The sequence below is a fragment of the Artibeus jamaicensis genome, unplaced genomic scaffold (genome assembly GCF_021234435.1).
Source record: "Artibeus jamaicensis isolate MK-2021 breed Jamaican fruit bat unplaced genomic scaffold, CSHL_Jam_final contig_373, whole genome shotgun sequence".
Taxonomy (NCBI): Eukaryota; Metazoa; Chordata; class Mammalia; order Chiroptera; family Phyllostomidae; genus Artibeus; species Artibeus jamaicensis.
The window spans coordinates 5161717-5179853 of NW_026521807.1; the positions used below are offsets into that span (position 1 = coordinate 5161717).

General features: G+C 37.3%; 1 protein-coding gene across 5 annotated transcripts in view; it reads right to left on the minus strand.

Annotated features, from left to right (window-relative positions):
- Positions 1–1563: 1563 nt before the first annotated feature.
- The window catches only part of SSBP2 (single stranded DNA binding protein 2), a 247817-nt gene continuing 231243 nt past the window's right edge, over positions 1564–18137 (minus strand). For 4 of the 5 annotated variants that reach the window (XM_037159305.2, XM_037159303.2, XM_037159307.2 and 1 more), the window contains 3 exons: positions 15843–15871; positions 8895–8993; positions 1564–2162 (listed from right to left, as the gene is read on the minus strand). In XM_037159305.2, the coding sequence (XP_037015200.1) occupies positions 2133–2162; positions 8895–8993; positions 15843–15871 (158 nt within the window). In that variant the 3' untranslated portion in view covers positions 1564–2132. The remainder of the gene's footprint in view (positions 2163–8894; positions 8994–15842; positions 15872–18137) is intronic. The other variant, XM_037159306.2, reaches the window with a different exon arrangement.

Genomic DNA, 18137 nt, shown 5'->3' on the forward strand with positions numbered 1-18137 from the left:
TAGAAGGCAAACAAAAGTAATTCAAGATCAGTAACAATAAAGACTCAACCAAACATTTGAAAATTCTAGATTAAGCTTAATCATGGGACTGTCAATGTTCACACAGTCATCATAAACAGTGAAAGTTAAAATTATTCTTGGTAGATTTATGTGTCAGCACAAAGTGTCACCTTCAGGTTACCTTAGCTTGAGTTAAAGACCTTTTAGTTCGAATTCTTCATGAAAGTTCTTGAATGCTTGAAGCTGTTCTCCAGTGCACAGTCCTATTTTCCTGCACACTCTCTGATGAATGGTGACTTGTTGGATTAGAATTTAAATCTGGAACATAAATTTAATTCAGCCTGTCTTTTTCCCTTCAGCAGTTCTGCCCAGCATCCCTGTCACACACAGGCAAAATCTTTATTTTCGTAAAGAGTAAATCATTACAAATTTGAGAGATGTAAGTCATCTGGGATCAGGAACTAGCAAATGTACTACCAAATTTTCGTGGTTAGAGACCACGAGCCTAAGGAAAGGAATTCTCTTATCTGATATTAAACAATGCTTTTTAGCGCTTGGAGTTCGGAAATATAATTGTTTATCAATGGCTATTTGCATCACAATCTTAACAAGGAAATGATCATTAACTTATCTTTTAGACTCTACATTAAAGTTGTCACACTTCTATCATGATTTTGCTGTCTGTAGGTATGATTACACAGAAAAGCTCCAAAAGATCTGGAAGATACCACAGAGCAAGGGGCTTTCATTAGAAAAGTGGTTTAAAAATTTATTTTCTAACATTTACTCATATTATTTCTGAACAGTTACACAATGTAGATTTAGCCTGCTGAAGTCAATGGCCAAATGATTTCCCTCTGAATAAAAGCTCTGCATCCTGGGACGAGAGCAGGTGCTCTGCTGCCAGTGGGAAGGTGTGCACAGAAGCCACGGTCACCAGCCAGTTCTGCTGCTGGTGAGCAAGACCCCTGGCTAGAGAGGCAGCGTGCCAGAGCCCCTTGGCTGCAGTAAAAACCCTTCCTCCTTGTGTTGAAATTCTCAGTTATCTGAATGCATCTTCTTTGCAATGTCTATGTGAAAATGTTCACAAGAAGTCAGAATAAAAATCAGATAGCATTTCACATTAGTATGTTATTACAGATTTACCTTTAGTTTCCCTGGTGAGAAGTGACAAACTCAAGCAAATGGTTTTCTTATTACTTCTGGTCTTTATCATTAACATGATAATGTTAAGTATATTGAGAAAGTATATTGATAAAATTATGACAAGCCCTGTCACTTTATTGCTATGGTCTAAGCAATTGGTGTTAATTAATAGTGTTCTGTATCACCTAAGACAGACAAATCAAGAATTCCATCTACAGCAATTACTGAAGAAAGGGACCATTAGGTCCCAGTTAGGCTTTTGTTGAAGTATTTTGTTTTAAACAAAGGATACAAAAATATTTTCACTGAAGGTAACTGAGAAATTGGTTTGACATAAAGATGAAGACACAGTTTTCTTCTTTTTTTTCCCGAGACAGTACACTTTGTGATTCACAGGGTAACGTGCATCGGACGCAATTTAATGAAAGCTCTCAAATAAGCGATTTTATTCCTATCCATGATTGCAGACATTTACAAAACCATAACATCTGAGTTCACCTTAAAAAATAACTTATATAAAGCAGTGATATACACAGCACAAAATAGTTGAGGGAGGGGCAGGAGCAACTTTTAATAATTAAAATGTAAACGTGAAAAAAAGGATGGAATAAAAGTCCCTACTTGTTTCTACTTAAGATGTCATGTGATAATATTTTACAATGTCCTGTGGGTCAATGTATGCATGTGTATATGTCCATATAACATACACATATACAATACATTCTCTTTCCCACACATATACATACACATAATTATTTGCAGTTCATTTTAGGGCAATTCTAATACGCCGCTCCGTACAGTTGTTTGAATCATGTTTGGACCCGCTTTCTTCACAAAATAGGGGAGAGAGCAGGAAATAAAAATGTTGGTTTGGTGTGACTGAGATTCCTTTGTTTAACTGTACACTGTGATGAATCATTTTCTTCCCTAGTAGTTCTGTGAAGGGCTGACTCACTGTGGTTTTCATGAGGAGACTTGGTAATAGATCACACACTCATTGTCATGCTAGGGGAGTACTAGAAAGAAAGAAGAATCCACATTTTAACATCAACTCTGACAGACCACATAATGTTCTTCATGGTAAACAAAGTAAATACGAATTTTAATGTCTTATAATCATTTACGTTCAAGCTTTTAACCTCATACAACATAAAATAAACTATACAAAAAGTACTTGACTTAATGCTGAAGTTTTTAATATTTCCTTTGGAAAGTAACCAGTCACATTACTCCCTGGACTTAGGTGGATGATAATTACCCAGCCCCTCAACCTTTTTCTTCCAGCCAGACTGGTTTCATGGGCATTTGTCACAGTTTGGGTAAATCCTGCCCAAGGTCGAATCACATGAAATAAGTATGAGGGCAGTCTTGCTATGTGCTAGCTACGTGAACTGGGCAGGTTATCTGACCTTCTGTGCTTCAGTTTCCTCACCCATGAAAAAATTTAATAATAGCATCCACTTTAAAAGGGTTTTGGGAGGATTAAATACATAATCCTTAAAACCATATATTTATTGAATATACAGAAAGTACTTAGTAAATATTTGATTAGTAGTGTAAGGAAAACTGAACAAAACAGAAAGCAACTGCTAGCTGGCCCTAGGAAGTTATCATTAAAGCATTTAGAACACGTAAGAGTCTAGCTACACTTTAGCATATAACTATTTTTTCCTAATCCAATCTCAATTTGTAATCTTCTCTGGGTAGGAGTGGAACACTGTTGTTATGGTACTTGTCAGTTTGTTGAGGGTAACAATCAGTAAAAGGTGAGGCTTTCAGAAATTTGGAAGTGGTCTCAAAAATGATCAAGTGAGGAACCAAGAGGAATTACTTTGATAATTATGCCAATCTCGCCTCATATTCTTGAGGGACAGACTGTGATAGAAAAGTTCTTCGGCAGCACTATCCAACGGAACTTTCTTCAACGATGGGTGTGCTTTAATAAGACTGTCCTGCCCAACATGGAAGCCACCAGCTACATGTGGCCACTGGGCACACAATATATGGCTAGCACCACCGAGGAAATAAAATTTTAGTGTTACCTAACTTATTGAAGTGTAAATACCATAGAGCTGGTGGCCACCATTTTGGACAGCACAGTTGGAGATCCTCTGACGTGAGGGGCGTGGAATCCCAAATGGCAGTGGGCTCCAGATTAAAATATACATGTGGACCCCACATACTGTCAATGTTTTATTAGGAACTGCTGAGGACCAGGGCAAAAGGGGATTCTTTTTAACATGCTGATAATGACTGTGCCTTGTGGAAAGAGGCGGATGGTGCAAGGCCGCAGGGACTTAACCTGGGAAAAAGTGGCGACCCTGGGAAAGGGAGCGTAAACTTTAAAAACAGGGAGCAGGTGGGGCAGAATGAAGTGAATTCACATGAGCTGAGCTACTGCAGGAACCAGAAAGGCAGTAAAAGGTATGCACTTGGATAAGGATGGCTTTATCAACACAGAGAAACAAGATTTCTCCAAGGGAGATCACAGGGTAACAGTGACTCAGCTGGCAGAAGTGTGGGCAGAAAATTGTTAGGCATAAATCTAGGGTTCGAATAAAAAAATGCTTCGATGGCGAATAAAGGCAGTGACTAGGCCTAGAAACAGGTCACTGAGTCACAGGGGAGGGTCACTAATCTTTTATACACAGGACAAATCAAGAAAAATCTACTTGTTCATCGGCCTCAAATTTCCTTTCCGTGTAAGAAAGCTCAGCTCTATGTGTTACATGTGTTACTGACTCCACGTTGTACCATAGTCAGTAGGGTGATTTCGGAAAAGGAGCCTGCCAGAGAAGAGGAAGGGGATTCAGTCTGATAGGAAACTGCTCCCCTTTACCCCTGAGAGTGGCAGCAAAAAAGCAAAGCCAACAAAAACCCAAAACCAACAACAATCATGAACAAGGCCTGGTGAAATGGAGGTCTCCCTGGCCCTGTGCTGGAAGGGGGTGTAACCCTGATTTCACCAGAAGATGCCACACAAATCTCCCATTGTAAATAACGGCAGCAAGCTTCCGTGAACTATCCACAGCTTTGGATGAAACAGAATTATATTTTGTTATTTGCCTTTCGGGGGTAAGAGTAAACAATAGGAAAATAAATGGATACCAAGATGTTATTAAAAGTAGAAAAACTTAGAGAATATGGCAAAATGGGCACAGAAAAACTTAATCTATGCTTTCTATAGCCACTGCCATTTACAATAAAGATCAGTGATCACACAGGCACCATCCAACAGAACTTCCTGTGACCAGGGGCAGGTTTTCTGTGCTGCCTCACTCCCCAGCCAACGACCACTCACGTCTACTGAACTCTCCCAATGTAGCTAGTGCAACTGGGAGTGAAATTTTGGTTGCGTTTAATTGTAATTAATTTAAATGAAAAAATACAGCTAGATCAATCATTATTTCAAGACAAAGATTTTATTGGGTATATTGTGCCAATAATCTAAAAATAGTAAAAGATACTAAAGCATTTCAGAAAGAACTTGAAAGGAAATGTCTGAAAAATATTTTCTGGAGAAGTCATAAGGAACTCCAGAGATCGTCTTATTTAATACATATTTTTCTTTACAGGGATTTTTAAAATTCTTAAATCCTTCTTTAATAGGATTATTGCAGTTCATTCATGTGTCACAGATGTCATGTGATGTTAGGAGAGATAGTGTAGCTATATTATAACCTTTGTTCCAATGTACACCGTTAAAAGTATTGGTATATGTAAATAAATATATATATATGCACATTCTCTGCACGTCAAGCATATCTGTTGGTCGCTACCATCTCTTCACACTGGCAATTGTTAAGATTTTTAACCTGTAACATTTCAAACATTTTACATAAAAATGAAAACGTGTTATAGAATCACTGGGAAGTTAGGGAAGCCAGGCTTATCCAGGGAGGAAGCTAAGTGGACAAATGAGGTACAATGAAAGAGAAAATAAGGGTTAGACTCAGTCAGAAAGGGAGGAAGCAGCAGCTCCAAGTCATATAACTCAGAAAAATGAGCAAGTGCCTGATGATATTTAATATGGTACTAGTACAAGCGGCTGAAGAGGAGGCTGTCCGTGTATTCAGGGCAGTGTAACAGGCTGCACTGATGCGTGAGTGTCGACATAAGGCAACGTACTGTTTGCCCTGCTGAGGCTACAATCTGCCGACCTGCTCCTGCCTTTATTGAAAATGCTTCGACTGTGTAAATTAAGGGATATCACACACTTTCTAGAACAACTCACAGAATGTGCATGTAAAAAGGAATTTTGCTCTCGGTGACTATTCTTCAGAGTAGAAGAGAAGTGGCTTAGGGTTTTCGAGAGGAAAAGGAAGAGCAGGTGTTAAATGGGGGTATCAGATTTAGAGGCATTAAGTGTTCCTGGTGGACAGTCCTGAGACCACACTGCAGCATTTCCGTCACACGGCTGCATCAGTGTGCAAAGGCGTATCGGATGCTTGTGCCCCAGTGCCGTGGCGTCGGCTTGCTGTTTCAAAACTACCGAGTCTGCTTCTCCTCAAGCAAATGACAAAATGGCTCTTAGAAAGCTGTTGACAGTATTAGTGCTTGGTTTAGCAAAAAAAAAAAAAGTAAAACCTAAAGGTATAATTTTCAACACATACTAGCTTGTTTTACCTTTTCATGTAAATTATTTTTGAAGTGACAGGCCTTGGTATGTACTAGAGAATTTGTGATTTTCCCTTTATTATACCCAGTTGAAGCACCATGGAATCCATCAGGGACACCCATTAAGTCCTTGAACAATGTTTGTAAATTCCTGCTTGTACACTTCAACGACACTTCAGATCTCACTATATTGCTAAGTATCTATATTCTCTTTATGAGAGATAAGTAACATGCAGCTACTCTGAGCTATATTTTAGATCTCACCATATTTCTATTTCTAAATATCTATATAATATTTCATTGTTTTAATGAGAGAAAACTGCAGTATAGCTACTTTGAACTTAAGTGAGATACATTTAGTGTATATGTGACTATGTAAAAAAGTTGGCCATATGTGCTTTCTTTACAATAGCAGACAATGACAAAGGGCAGGAGGGGGTAGGAGGACATGATCTGGTGCCTTGTTTATAATTCCTATTTGACACCCATGATTTTAATATCAAGTTTGCTCAGTTGATTATAGTTTAGTGCCATGGAGAAAATATTCTGCTAAATTAATTCAAGAAATGACTCATTTTTTTTACTTGAGAAGCACAAAGCACTAGTTTTTGAACTAAGCCTTTTTTGTATTCTGTATTTCCAAAACCAAAAGCTTTATAGAGTACACACTAAGGGGCCTCTTTGTTTCTTGAAACAAAGGCCTTATTTATGATCTAAGAAAACAGGAGGTGAAGAGTGACACATTTCTGATTCACATTTTTCTGTGTAAAGCATGTTGGCATTGCAAGATTTCTGACTTCAGGTGAGACATTTTGGTTCTATATTAATTAAATGGAGTGGCCTGTGTGAAGTGACCAGATAGTGTCTGTAGGTAATAAGCACCCAGTAGATGTTCGCTCCCTTCCCAGACCTCCTTCTGTGATTTACTGTGAAGATAAGGACGGACAAAACCTCAAAGGGCAAATCGCTCAACAATATGTGCTTCTCAGAGTTATGTGTGTTAAAAAATATTAGAATTTTATAAGTTTGTTCATTGGAAGATGTTTTCTTTTTTATTTTTACAGTATGTTTATTAGAGCTGGGGACAGTAAAGCGAGGAAGGGCTTGGGCCAGAAGAAGCAACAGGAGAGACTGGGCGGGGCTGCTTTGGCTCACTGCAAAGCCAGAGAAAAAGGGCCTTTGGGGACAGGTTCAGGGGGTTATCCCGGGACGAGCTGCCTATTGCAGCTCTTGCTCTGCTGCTTGAAGGTCTTGTGGGGACCCTCCGAGTTCAGGAGATGCACATCTGAGAGGGAAGAAAGGCGTGGGCGTGGTCCCAGGAGGGAGAGGGCGCCATTTTCTTTTTGAATTCATTACATAGTTATGCTTTTCCTTGGTTACAGTAAAGATAACTTATTGAAGATACCTAGTCTATATCTTCCTGATGCCTTAATTTGTCTTTCATCTTCGTCCCTCTCTGCTCTCATTTCTCGATGTTTTAAAAAAGTCTAAACAAAAGTGTGTGGTGATGTGATGGAGAAAACTGCAGCTACAATGACATCATTCATAATATGGGAAGCCCCTCACCAGACAGACAAAAGGACAGAGCAGCCAGTGCGGAGCTGTGACTAACTCCTCAGCCACCACCCAATTATTTTGCTGTTTGGGACTCTTCTGGTGGGGCCAAGAGAGGAGGAGAGAGAGGAAAGGAGGGCACTTCTGCTTCCTGCTAACTCTGCAGAGCAGTCTGGCCCTTCACCTTTATCTTGACCTCAAGGGTTGAGAGGCTGGGCTGGGAGTCGGGGATGGGAGAGGCCCTGCCCCGACTGCTCTCTTTTCTAGGCGCACGTGTGCATTCTCCAGCTGAAGGTAAAGGGTGGGGCTGGTATTTATTCTGCGCGAAGAAGTTTTTTAAAGTTCTGTTATGTCTCATTCTTTGATCCCCGTAAAGAGATTTCTGATACAACTCTGAGGTGGCAGCCCTCTTCTGACTTAAACCAGACAGCAGCCAGTAATGACAACTCTGGGCAGCAAGGAGCGGGGAGAGTTCCTCTGGAGTTCAAGTTGTGTGGAGACTTTTTAAAAAAGTCTTTATCCAATACAAACTAAATAATTTCTTCTATGCCTTTAAAATACCTGGTTTACATCTATTATGATAGTAATTATGAATGTGACGAGTGGTTTAATTAGGTGCGTACGTATGTTCTCCCCAGTCTCACTGGAATTTTTGAGGTTAGGGCTGTGTTTTATTTATGTCAGAATACCTGTCTTTAACCTAGTGCTTTACATAAAGCAGGCTTAATAAATGTTGAGTTAAATGGAATTGATTATACTTCACTGAATTACACCATTTTATGGCTGGAAGAATTAGAAGAAAGGATATACTTGTCTCTAATTAGATAAAGTAAACATTAAGTAATTGATTAAAATGAACTAATTTGTCCACAGTCTTGCAACAAACTAGTGAAAGAACCAGGTTCTAAAAAATAATTTCCATAATCCTAAGCATTATGACAAAGTACATAGTTTCTCATACATTTCCCATTTCCTCATTACTCATGGGATATACTTTTGATTTTTTTAAATGAATTTTTATGCATACCTTTTTTGTCCTCACTAACATAGATATATATGCATAAATATATATATATTTGCATATGTGTATATACATATATATACATATGTATATGTGTATTATATGGTGAGACAAAAGGAGACTTACAATTGTTCATATGCAAAGTAATACAATAACTAACAAATAATAATACAAGAATAAACTGTTTCACATACTAACTGTAAACCTACTTTTGTCTGCCCCTGGTTTTGCAGTGACCCAAGACATTTTAGTCATGTGAAAACTTACAAAAACTATCAAATACACAACTATATCCAATGTATTCCTTACCAGTGGATGTTCTCTATAAGAAAATTAGTATTATAATTTTTATCTTTGTAACTAAGTACATGGGAGTAAAAAATAAAGAGTTTATATTAAAATTTTTTTCAAAGAAATTTCACTTAATTTTCTAACTTTTAAAAGATCAACCTATTAAACTGTAAACAGTTATAATAATGGATTTATGCATTAATTCTAATAGAAGAGCTTCAGAAATAAAATCTGTATATAATAATGTAGTCAAGGGAATACTTACACTCTCACTCTGAAAAGGATTTAAGAAATTTCCCCCCATTTCGCTATCATCCCTTGGAGTGCCCGGTTGATTACTCAGGCTCATATTATTGGGAGAATTCTGTAAACAAGATTTAGAAAACAAGGCATTGTTGAAGATTTTAATTTCCCTCTTGCATTGTACTATTTCAAAAATGGAATCTATAGCAGCATCTCTAAGGACAAAGCCGACTTGTGATTCTAATCTTAGACCACGTATTCTAGTTCATTCTTTGAACCCTGACAAGTACTAATGCTTCCCCAAATGAAAATTGAAACACACACAGAAAACCCAGAATAACCCACCACAACTTTTTACTTAGTCTCAGAATCAATATATTTATTCAATTTTCCACCCTCAGCTGATAGATTTCCTAGAACTCTGGAGAGTTTAAAAACATTCCCAGCAGGGGCATAATGAGGAGAGCCTGTCCACCGATGAGGCAGGACAGACCATCGACCTCCCTCCTGATTTTACTAATCACACTTCAACAGGTCATCCATAAACATTTCCCTTTAATTCCACACGTGGTTTGCACAATTACACTCCTTTAACCATTATTTTCATATAAACCATAAGGAAAAGAGAAAACAGTTAACAACTATAGTTAAGAACAAGAGGAATAACTTGGGACCTCAGAATTCAGTATGTGCATTTAGAGGAAAAGAAGGCTACAAGGCAAACCTGCTTTAGAACCTTTTCCATCATTAGTTTAAGAGACGGTTTACTTCCGAACTTTCCTTTAAGAGAAGATGGCTGATACCAGCTATCTAATTGAACACTAAGTTAGCAATATATCACTTCGTATCCTATTTACATAGGCTAGTCTTACTATTAGCACACAATTTTAGCCCTGTGAGTTGTCTGATACTCCACCGCTATAGGATACCAGAACAGGATGGTAAGGGCGTTCACAGCACGTTCCCACAGCACTGCAACTGTGGCTGAGGGAATCTTTCGAGGTCCAATGTATTGACTTGTAAAAATAAACTTCAAGATTAAAAATGTTTATTTGTTATTTCAAGTGGAAGAAAGATTTTAGATTTTTTTCCCCTAAGCCATTGTATTGTACACTCTGTTTTGGGTAAGTTTTTAGCTTTTTAAAAGAAATTTGCTCTGAGGATTTGACTTAACTAAAAGCAACTTGTGTTATAAAAATTAAAATTTCATGAATGCGAATGTGTTTTCTAAAAATGCGGTTACATTGTAAAGCAGACACAGGTGTGTGAACTGGTGGCCATAGGGCCTGTATGCTGTCCGCTGTGCAACCCACAGGGACCCTCTGAGGTCCATAGAAGCTCTGTGTGCCAACTGGCCACACCAGCTGGGGACCCACAGTTTAACAGCATAAAGAGAACTCTTTTTTTGATAAACTTTTCTCTAAAAATGTCAGTTTCCCAAGTATACAGAAAAGCAAATATACTTTGAAATGAACATGGATAACTTCATTTCCTGAAAAACAGTAAATAAAATTTAATTAAATGTAACTAAGCCATAACTTATTCATTTTAAAATTATTAACTAATCAATCTGTTTTTAAAAATAGGAATGGTAATGCTAACTTAGCTCAAACATAAAAGTCATTTATACAAACATTGTAAGATTTACCCCAAATCTATGTCTTTTTGGTGAAGGCAGATTTCTGTCATTTCAAACATAGGGGGCAATTAGTAAACTTAAACAATAATATAATCCCTAAACGTGGGCGTGTGAGGATGCACTTGGAAGCAGAAAGCTTCTGCATGTTCAGACGAACCTCTGGAACAGGCCCTCCCCGCTCTGGGGTGGCCTTCGCGCCCGCAGCAGCTCCTGAGGCGCTTTGAATCTGAAGGCAGCCCCAGGCCGCTGATTAAGTCGGGGTGTTCTCAGACCCGCCGTACTTTTGCCATATCTCACTTTCTGATTTATAATTTTGAAAGTTTAGCTACATTCAAATCTGATTCCTGACTCAAAGTATTGATTTAAAAATATTAAAGAAATTAAAGTAACATTGTGTTACTGTTTAAATATCTAGAAAGAAATATTTACAAGAATATTTAGAAGAAACAGCTATAAAATACTTTCAGTGTTATTATTTTTGTTTTTCGTGAATTATTTTCACATCGTGGTGACTCAGCATTAGAGTCTTTTTCTTTTATTTTTTTTGTGGGATTAAAGAACACTGAGAGGAAGATTAAAAGGACACATTCAACATACAAAACTGAACTAATATTAGATCTCTGAAAACCTCCTCCAATCTAGCACACTGGGCATATTTAAAAATCTTGAAATAAAACAATTTTTAAAAAAGATCTGAAGTAATCTCTGCAAAATGTTGTGAAAACAGCAAAAGTTCCTCAGTGGGGAGTCTTCAGGAGACTGTGATGCCCACCATCACTGAGTGATGAGGAGAACAAAGTCACACCCCACGCCGGCCTCTGGGAAGTGGCTGAGACTGAGGTTCCAAACTCCAGGCCGGGGCAGGTTAGCAGGGCAGGTGGCAATGAACTGGGTGCGTATTTCCTTTAACTGTGGGTATGTTTGTGTGCAGTGTCCAAAAGATTTCATCATAAAGGCATGAATATAATGCACAAAAAGGGCTCAGGTTGGTCAAAAAAGGCACTGATTGCTTGAGCATGTAATTAGGGAATATGGAGCACAAAGAACACAAGTAAAAATTACTTTTAGTGACTTTAAACACTTTGGTTGCATTTCTTACTTCAGTTAATATGTACTTTATTTCCTACTTGTACACTAAGACTTTAACTTGAAAAGTATAGTTACTATTATACCAATCCATTTTCAAGGGATTTTATGTATTCTCATTTACCCTTTCTTCAAACGGGAACGTTTCCCTTCCTTAAGCTATGACATCAGATATGAATGCTACTGTTAAGTATGTACACGTGCCAGTGCGTGGGCACACACACACACACTTTCTTCTGGATAACACAGTTAAGTCGTTCAGCTCTCTGTTTTCTGATTTTATCTTTCAGGTAATCTTCCATATCATCTTTTAATGACTACGTTATTTCTCCTTCTTCCACCTGTCCCCAGAGACTGTTCCAAAACTTTCAAACTACTATGAAATAAGGGAACACTTGTAAAAATGTTGGCTTTATCCATAATTAAAAGAAAATAATATTGACATTATTCTAAGCCCTTTGGAAGTGACTTTAGGATTGATTTCTCACGGGTTGCCAATTACGAGGTTTAGAGAGTGCCGTTTTGACTCCGTCATTTACCCAAAGGAATAAACTGCCAGTCCTGGCTTTCCCGATGGGCAAGGGAGCTGGTGCCCAGGCCCGCCACTGAGATGATGGCAGGAATCTGCAGCTGTCAGACAGCTTCCCTGTGCATGGTGTGGAATACTCAACTGGAACTGAGGTGCATGAGGTGAGACAGCTTCAGACTAAAGGATTACTTTGATAATTTATTAAGCATGACATGACTAGATCTTGCCTGATCTTATATCCTTTTTTTCAAGCTCAAAAATATAAATGTTAAATATCTTAATTTGAACTGAAGAATTTATTTAGGTGAGTTCCTTCTAAGAAAGCAAACCATAGGCTCCTCTATGGCCCCAAACCCTAAGACAACTCCAAGGCATAATATTTTTGTTCTACTGAATAAATGAATGACTTTTCAGTTACAAAAGGCATGCCAAGAATTTTACATTTCAGTTTTAAAAAAGGCTTCTAAATTAAAGGTGAATTCTGCACTTTGGGAAAGATGCACGAGTTTTACTAGGTAATCCTCAAAAGAGTAGGCAGTAATTTTAAAACTTTATTTGGAGCCCTGGCTGGTGTGGCTCAGTGGGGTTGAGTGCTGGCCTATGTACCCAAAAGGTCTCAGGTTCGATTCCCAGTCAGGGCACATGCCTGATTTGTGGGCCAGGTCTCTGGTTGGGGGCGTGTGAGAGGCAACCAACTGATATTTCTCTCACACATCAGTGTTTCTCTCCTTCTCTTTCTCCCTCCCTTCCCCTCTCTCTAAAAAATGAGTACAATTTTAAAACAAACAAACAAAATAACTAAAACTTAAAACTCTTTGGAGTGTTAGCTCATTTCGCCAGTGGAACGGTGCCATGGACGGGCAGCTGACGGTGTGAGTTCCCAGCCACAAAGGAGATATGCGTGGAGGAAGAGTTAACATGCGCACAGCACTTCGTAGCCCTTGGCACACAGTCACACTTGGGTTTCAACAGTTTCATGAACTAGGCGAGGAATGAACTACGAGCTCTACTCTAGAGCTAAGAAAACAAAGATGAAGAGAAATCAAGCAACATGTTGCCAAAACTTGTAAGTAGTAGAACAAGGCTTTCTGATTCTCAATTCAGTACTCTTCACCTTACATATAAAATGCATTAAACAGGGTATATTTACAATAAAAATGTAGGAAAAATTGAAATAGTACTAATAAACAACATTAAAATTGAGTAAGGCATTTTTTATAAAAATGTTAATACTGGTGCTTGACAAAATACAGGTTTAACTGGGAAACTAGGAGGTTGTAGCTGGAGACCTAACGGGGATTTTGAACTATACTGCTGAGCAGGAGTGGTCAATTTTTTTATTATTTTTTGATTCAGAATCAAGGCTGAGTAGAAAAAGAATAGGATGGAAAGGAACAAACTCAGGAAATGAGCGAAGGAAGGACGGAGTTCTGTGGATAGTTGGGCATGTGTGTGAAAAGGAAGAAAGTGGGGAAATTGAGTTGGTGACAATGTGCATACACCTTGGAGGAAAAGACAAATTATCTGGCTGAGTGGAAAGAGGTATGGAGAAACAAATCAGGGTAGGGGTGTTTGTGGGGGGACAATACACATGATGCTGCTGACTAGAGGAAAAGTGACTGGAGCACTGGAGATGTGACAGACACTAAAGGTACCATCACCCAGGCAGCCTGGAACGGGGGCACTGCAGAAGTGAGCTGCATAGCAGCTTTTTTGAAGGTGGATGCAACTAATCATTTCTAGTACAGTGCTAAGTGGCATGTATATTACTTGGAGATAATTATTATGGAATGTATTTGAATTCTGCTTTGAAAAAGTTTTTCCTTACCATATTTGTTTGGTCTTTTTAGTTATACTGACTTTCTTAAAAGCAGAGACCTTATCTTGTTTATCTTTAGATTTTGAGAGCCCAGAATAATGCCTGGTGATGTAGTTTACTGAATGAAGAAACTGCTGCCTAAGTATAAATCACTTGAGGGCAAAGATTATGTTTGTATTTAACGAAGTCTTTCAAATCTTTCTACAGTGCACAAGGCAGTACCCAGTACACAAAAGTACACAATGGGTGGCCAGTTAATGCTTAAAGAATAAGCAATAATACCTCATTAGGCAAGAGAATGTTATCAGCAGTAGGTACAGGGTAGTAGAAAACCTTGTTTGGGAATAGGACTGGGAAAATAAGCACAGAAGGAAGAGCAATAGACCAGATATAAAGGAAGATTAGAAGATGGTATTTAATTTGGCCTTATAGCACTATTTAAAAATTTTAAAGTACTTTATAAATTACCGAGCACTCTCTCATAGAAGCCTGTTTATATCCATCTACTGTACAGGCTATGGGCCATAATTGGGAATTTTAGGAAGACGGCCTTAAGCAATCTGGATGATGCCACTTCCGTGTAATGAAGAACCGTCTTTAGATACCAGACCGTGCTACTCAAATGTTACAGAAATTTCACTGGTGTCCACAGAGCACAGTTCAGCCAGTACCAGCTGTTAGGTGCTGCAGGGAGCTGACAGAATCACAGTCATCTGACTTGTAAGGAGCTTCCCAGAGAAAGGCTCTAATGGAATTATACAGTGAATCTGATTTTGAAAACAGGCTTTTTGAAGGCTTACTTAATAGCTTCTCACAGAAGTAAGCTTGTGCTCATTATAAATTTTTATCTATTTTTTAAAAAGAAAAAGACCTTTCTGATTTTTCCTAGACACAGACATCCAAAGTATGTAGAACCTAGAAGCCAGGCAATGTAGACTTAATGTCAGAATGCCAATTAAACTCTCTCACTCTTCTCTTTTTTCTTTTAGCTTGAAGTCTTAATTTAAAAGGTTTTGTAGCTTAATCTTACTGTATCTCCTTTAGCATCAGGAATTTTACATTATTGTACATGAACATAAATTAGAAAAATTAAAAATGAAGATATCCCCTAATGAATTTCTCTATTTATTGATATGAAGTAGACTTCTGAGAGAGTTATTCTAGTGGTAGTTAATAATTAGTTCTTATCGGCCATTATAAATATATTTTTAACCCACAGGAAACTATTTTAAACTCATCATGACCTACAAAGTATTTAGGCACTCTTCTTCAAAAAATGTAAGGCGTCTCAGCAGAGGATTAATTTTACATACTCAAACTCTTGAAGAAAAATGCAGACACATGCTATTGGAAGGCTTACTTTCCTACTTGAATTAATATACTTTTCCTCTAATTATCTTCTTACTCTACTTGGGGGAACTAGAATAGTGATTGAGGACATCTGCATTGCCTAAGGAAGGCTTTCAAGACAAATGCAATGTGGAAATTCAATGCCCTTATAATTACTTTTTCAAATTTACTCCTCATGTTACTCTAGATTTCTTTAAGTTTTAGAAAGATTATCTAAACTATGTCATTTTGTTTTACAAATATGTAACATCATAACATGATTAAAGTGGTTATTATTAATGGGTTATTACCCATTAATCGGGTATAGTACATCTTCTTGTAAGTGAACCTTAGCATGTTTAGAGACATTTGTAAAAGATTCATTTTTACCATTTCCCCCAGATTACATACATTCATATTTTAAACCTGTAGTTAATTATATCTGGCCTTCCACTTTGAAACTCTTGTTCAAGAACAAAATTCATAAAGTTACTCTAATAATCTTAATGAGAATTCTATGTAGAATAAAATACAGATTTTAAAAAGTAACAGTTTACACATTACTCACCTTGGAAATACTGTCCATATCTCCTGAGCCTGAAACAAAAATACAGAAGGAAAGTCTTTACTAGGTACTGATTTCACTGATAAATTAAGTACTTCTTTAATATAAATAAATGCAGCATACTTGATGTATTTTCCAGTGTACACCTCCTGAAATTTCAATCTTAAAAAACTTCTTATTTTTACACTGCCATCAAATAAGTACCATTTGATGGTAAATGCAGGGAAGAGTTTTACCTCTCTAATTTCCAATTATTTAGTTTTTTAATGGCAGAATGAAGAAAACTATTGTTATCACAAATTTCTGGAAGTAAAATAGTGGAGAGATTAATACATACTACACAATTCAAAATGTTAAAATGTAGGTATAAGTGTATGTGTGTTCAACTAGAGAGCAAGAGAGAGATCTCTAAAATATTTCTTAATATGATACTTCTAAATCTGATAAAATATAAAATGGACATTCACCTCAATATTGGACATTCTGAATCACATTTTAGTATAATAACCAAAAAAAGTATTTTTAATAATATTACATATTTGACAGCAATCAATACTCATGGCAATCTATCACAAGCAAAAACATCTTCAAGATACAATACTGTTTTATTTTGATGCTTGGGTAAAATGAACAACCAGTACTAATTTCTCAAATTCCATTTAAGAAATGGAATCATACTTTACACCTCCTGGTATAAAGAAACAGTAATTAGATCTTTGCCCCAATATCAACTTTGTTTTAAATTATTTTAACAATCTCCAGACACTGAAATATTATAATGTTTTAATAGTACAACATTCAGTCAACAGTCACAAATAAAGTTAGGGCTTATTAACATGATTAATCTGTAAAAAAGCAAACATAAAAAATTTTTAATAACAAAGGTGTGTGTCTGGTTATGAATATATAAATATGTACAATAAAGTTCATTATAGAAAGTAATAAGCCACATGTCAAGCATGTGAAACTTTTGCAAATTTTATTTTAGTGAATAATAGAACTGAGAATCCTCTAACTATGACCATAGGTCATCTTTTTGTGAGTAATTTTATAAATGAAAAGACTGGAAAATGGATTATTTTGCAAGAAATTGGAAAATTCTAGAGTGGAGCTGCCCATTGGAACTGTGTGTGATGACGGACGTGTCTTCCTGTGCTTGCTCTCCATTCTGGCAGCCGTTAGCTGACGTGGCCCCGTGCACTTGACAAGTGGCAGTGCAGCTGAGGAGCTGAACTCTACCTTTCACTTATTTTTAATTTAAAATTAAGTAGTCACACATGGCTAGTGGTTACCATAATTGGAAAGTGCAAAATAAGAATTCGAAGTATAGGCAACATAGGTATGGATCCTTAAAAGCAGAAAAATCTACTGATGTGTTGCAGATGGTTTCTTGATTGCTGAAGCTATGTGGCTTTTCAAAGTATCATAAGGTAGCATTTTCTGACCTTGGGTGGGGTGGTAAAGTCTGTGTATAATCTAAGTTACTTATGGGCATAGTTTCTCCATCCAAGTAAAAGATGGTCCATTTTTTAAGTGCAGTTTTTTAAAAAAAGATTTTATTTATTTATTTTTAGAGAGAGGGGAAGGGAAGGAGAAAGAGTGTGAGAGAAATATCAATGTGTGGTTGCTTCTCATGTGTCCCCTACTGGGGACCTGTCCTGGAACCTGGGCATGTGCCCTGACTGGGAATCGAACTGGTGACCCTTTACTGCTGACCCTTTGGTTCACGGGCCTGTGCTCAATTCACTGAGCTACACCAGCCAGGGCAGATGGTCCATTTTCAAAAGAAAAATTATCACAAACCTCCACCTCCTTCATGAATTCTTACATTAGTTTAAAATAATGTTATTTAAACATATAATAAATATATTTTTTTGGTTTTGCATTCGGCCTGCTGATACATATAGTGAGCTCTGTGACCGAGTTGATTTGTACCATTTGTCTCTGTTTCTCACTGTTGTGAAACCTCGTGTTCACTTCACAAGTATTTGGCTTCACTTGGCAAGAAGGCATCCTTTATGAAGTATGATTTCAACCATTAGTCCACACTACTTGAAATCAGCTTTTTCACTGAACACAAAAAAATGTGGGCAGTGTTCTCTTGTAAGAGAACCATTCAGATTATCCAGAATATCATACCAATTTTATTTTTAAAGAGGCAAACATTAAAATACAGAAAATCATTAAGAAATTCTTGCAGAAGAACTAAAGGTTCTCTGAGATTATATCTACAGACCTTTATGTATTTATTTATTGACTGTTGTTCAATTACAGTTGCCCCCATTTTCCCCCAGTGCT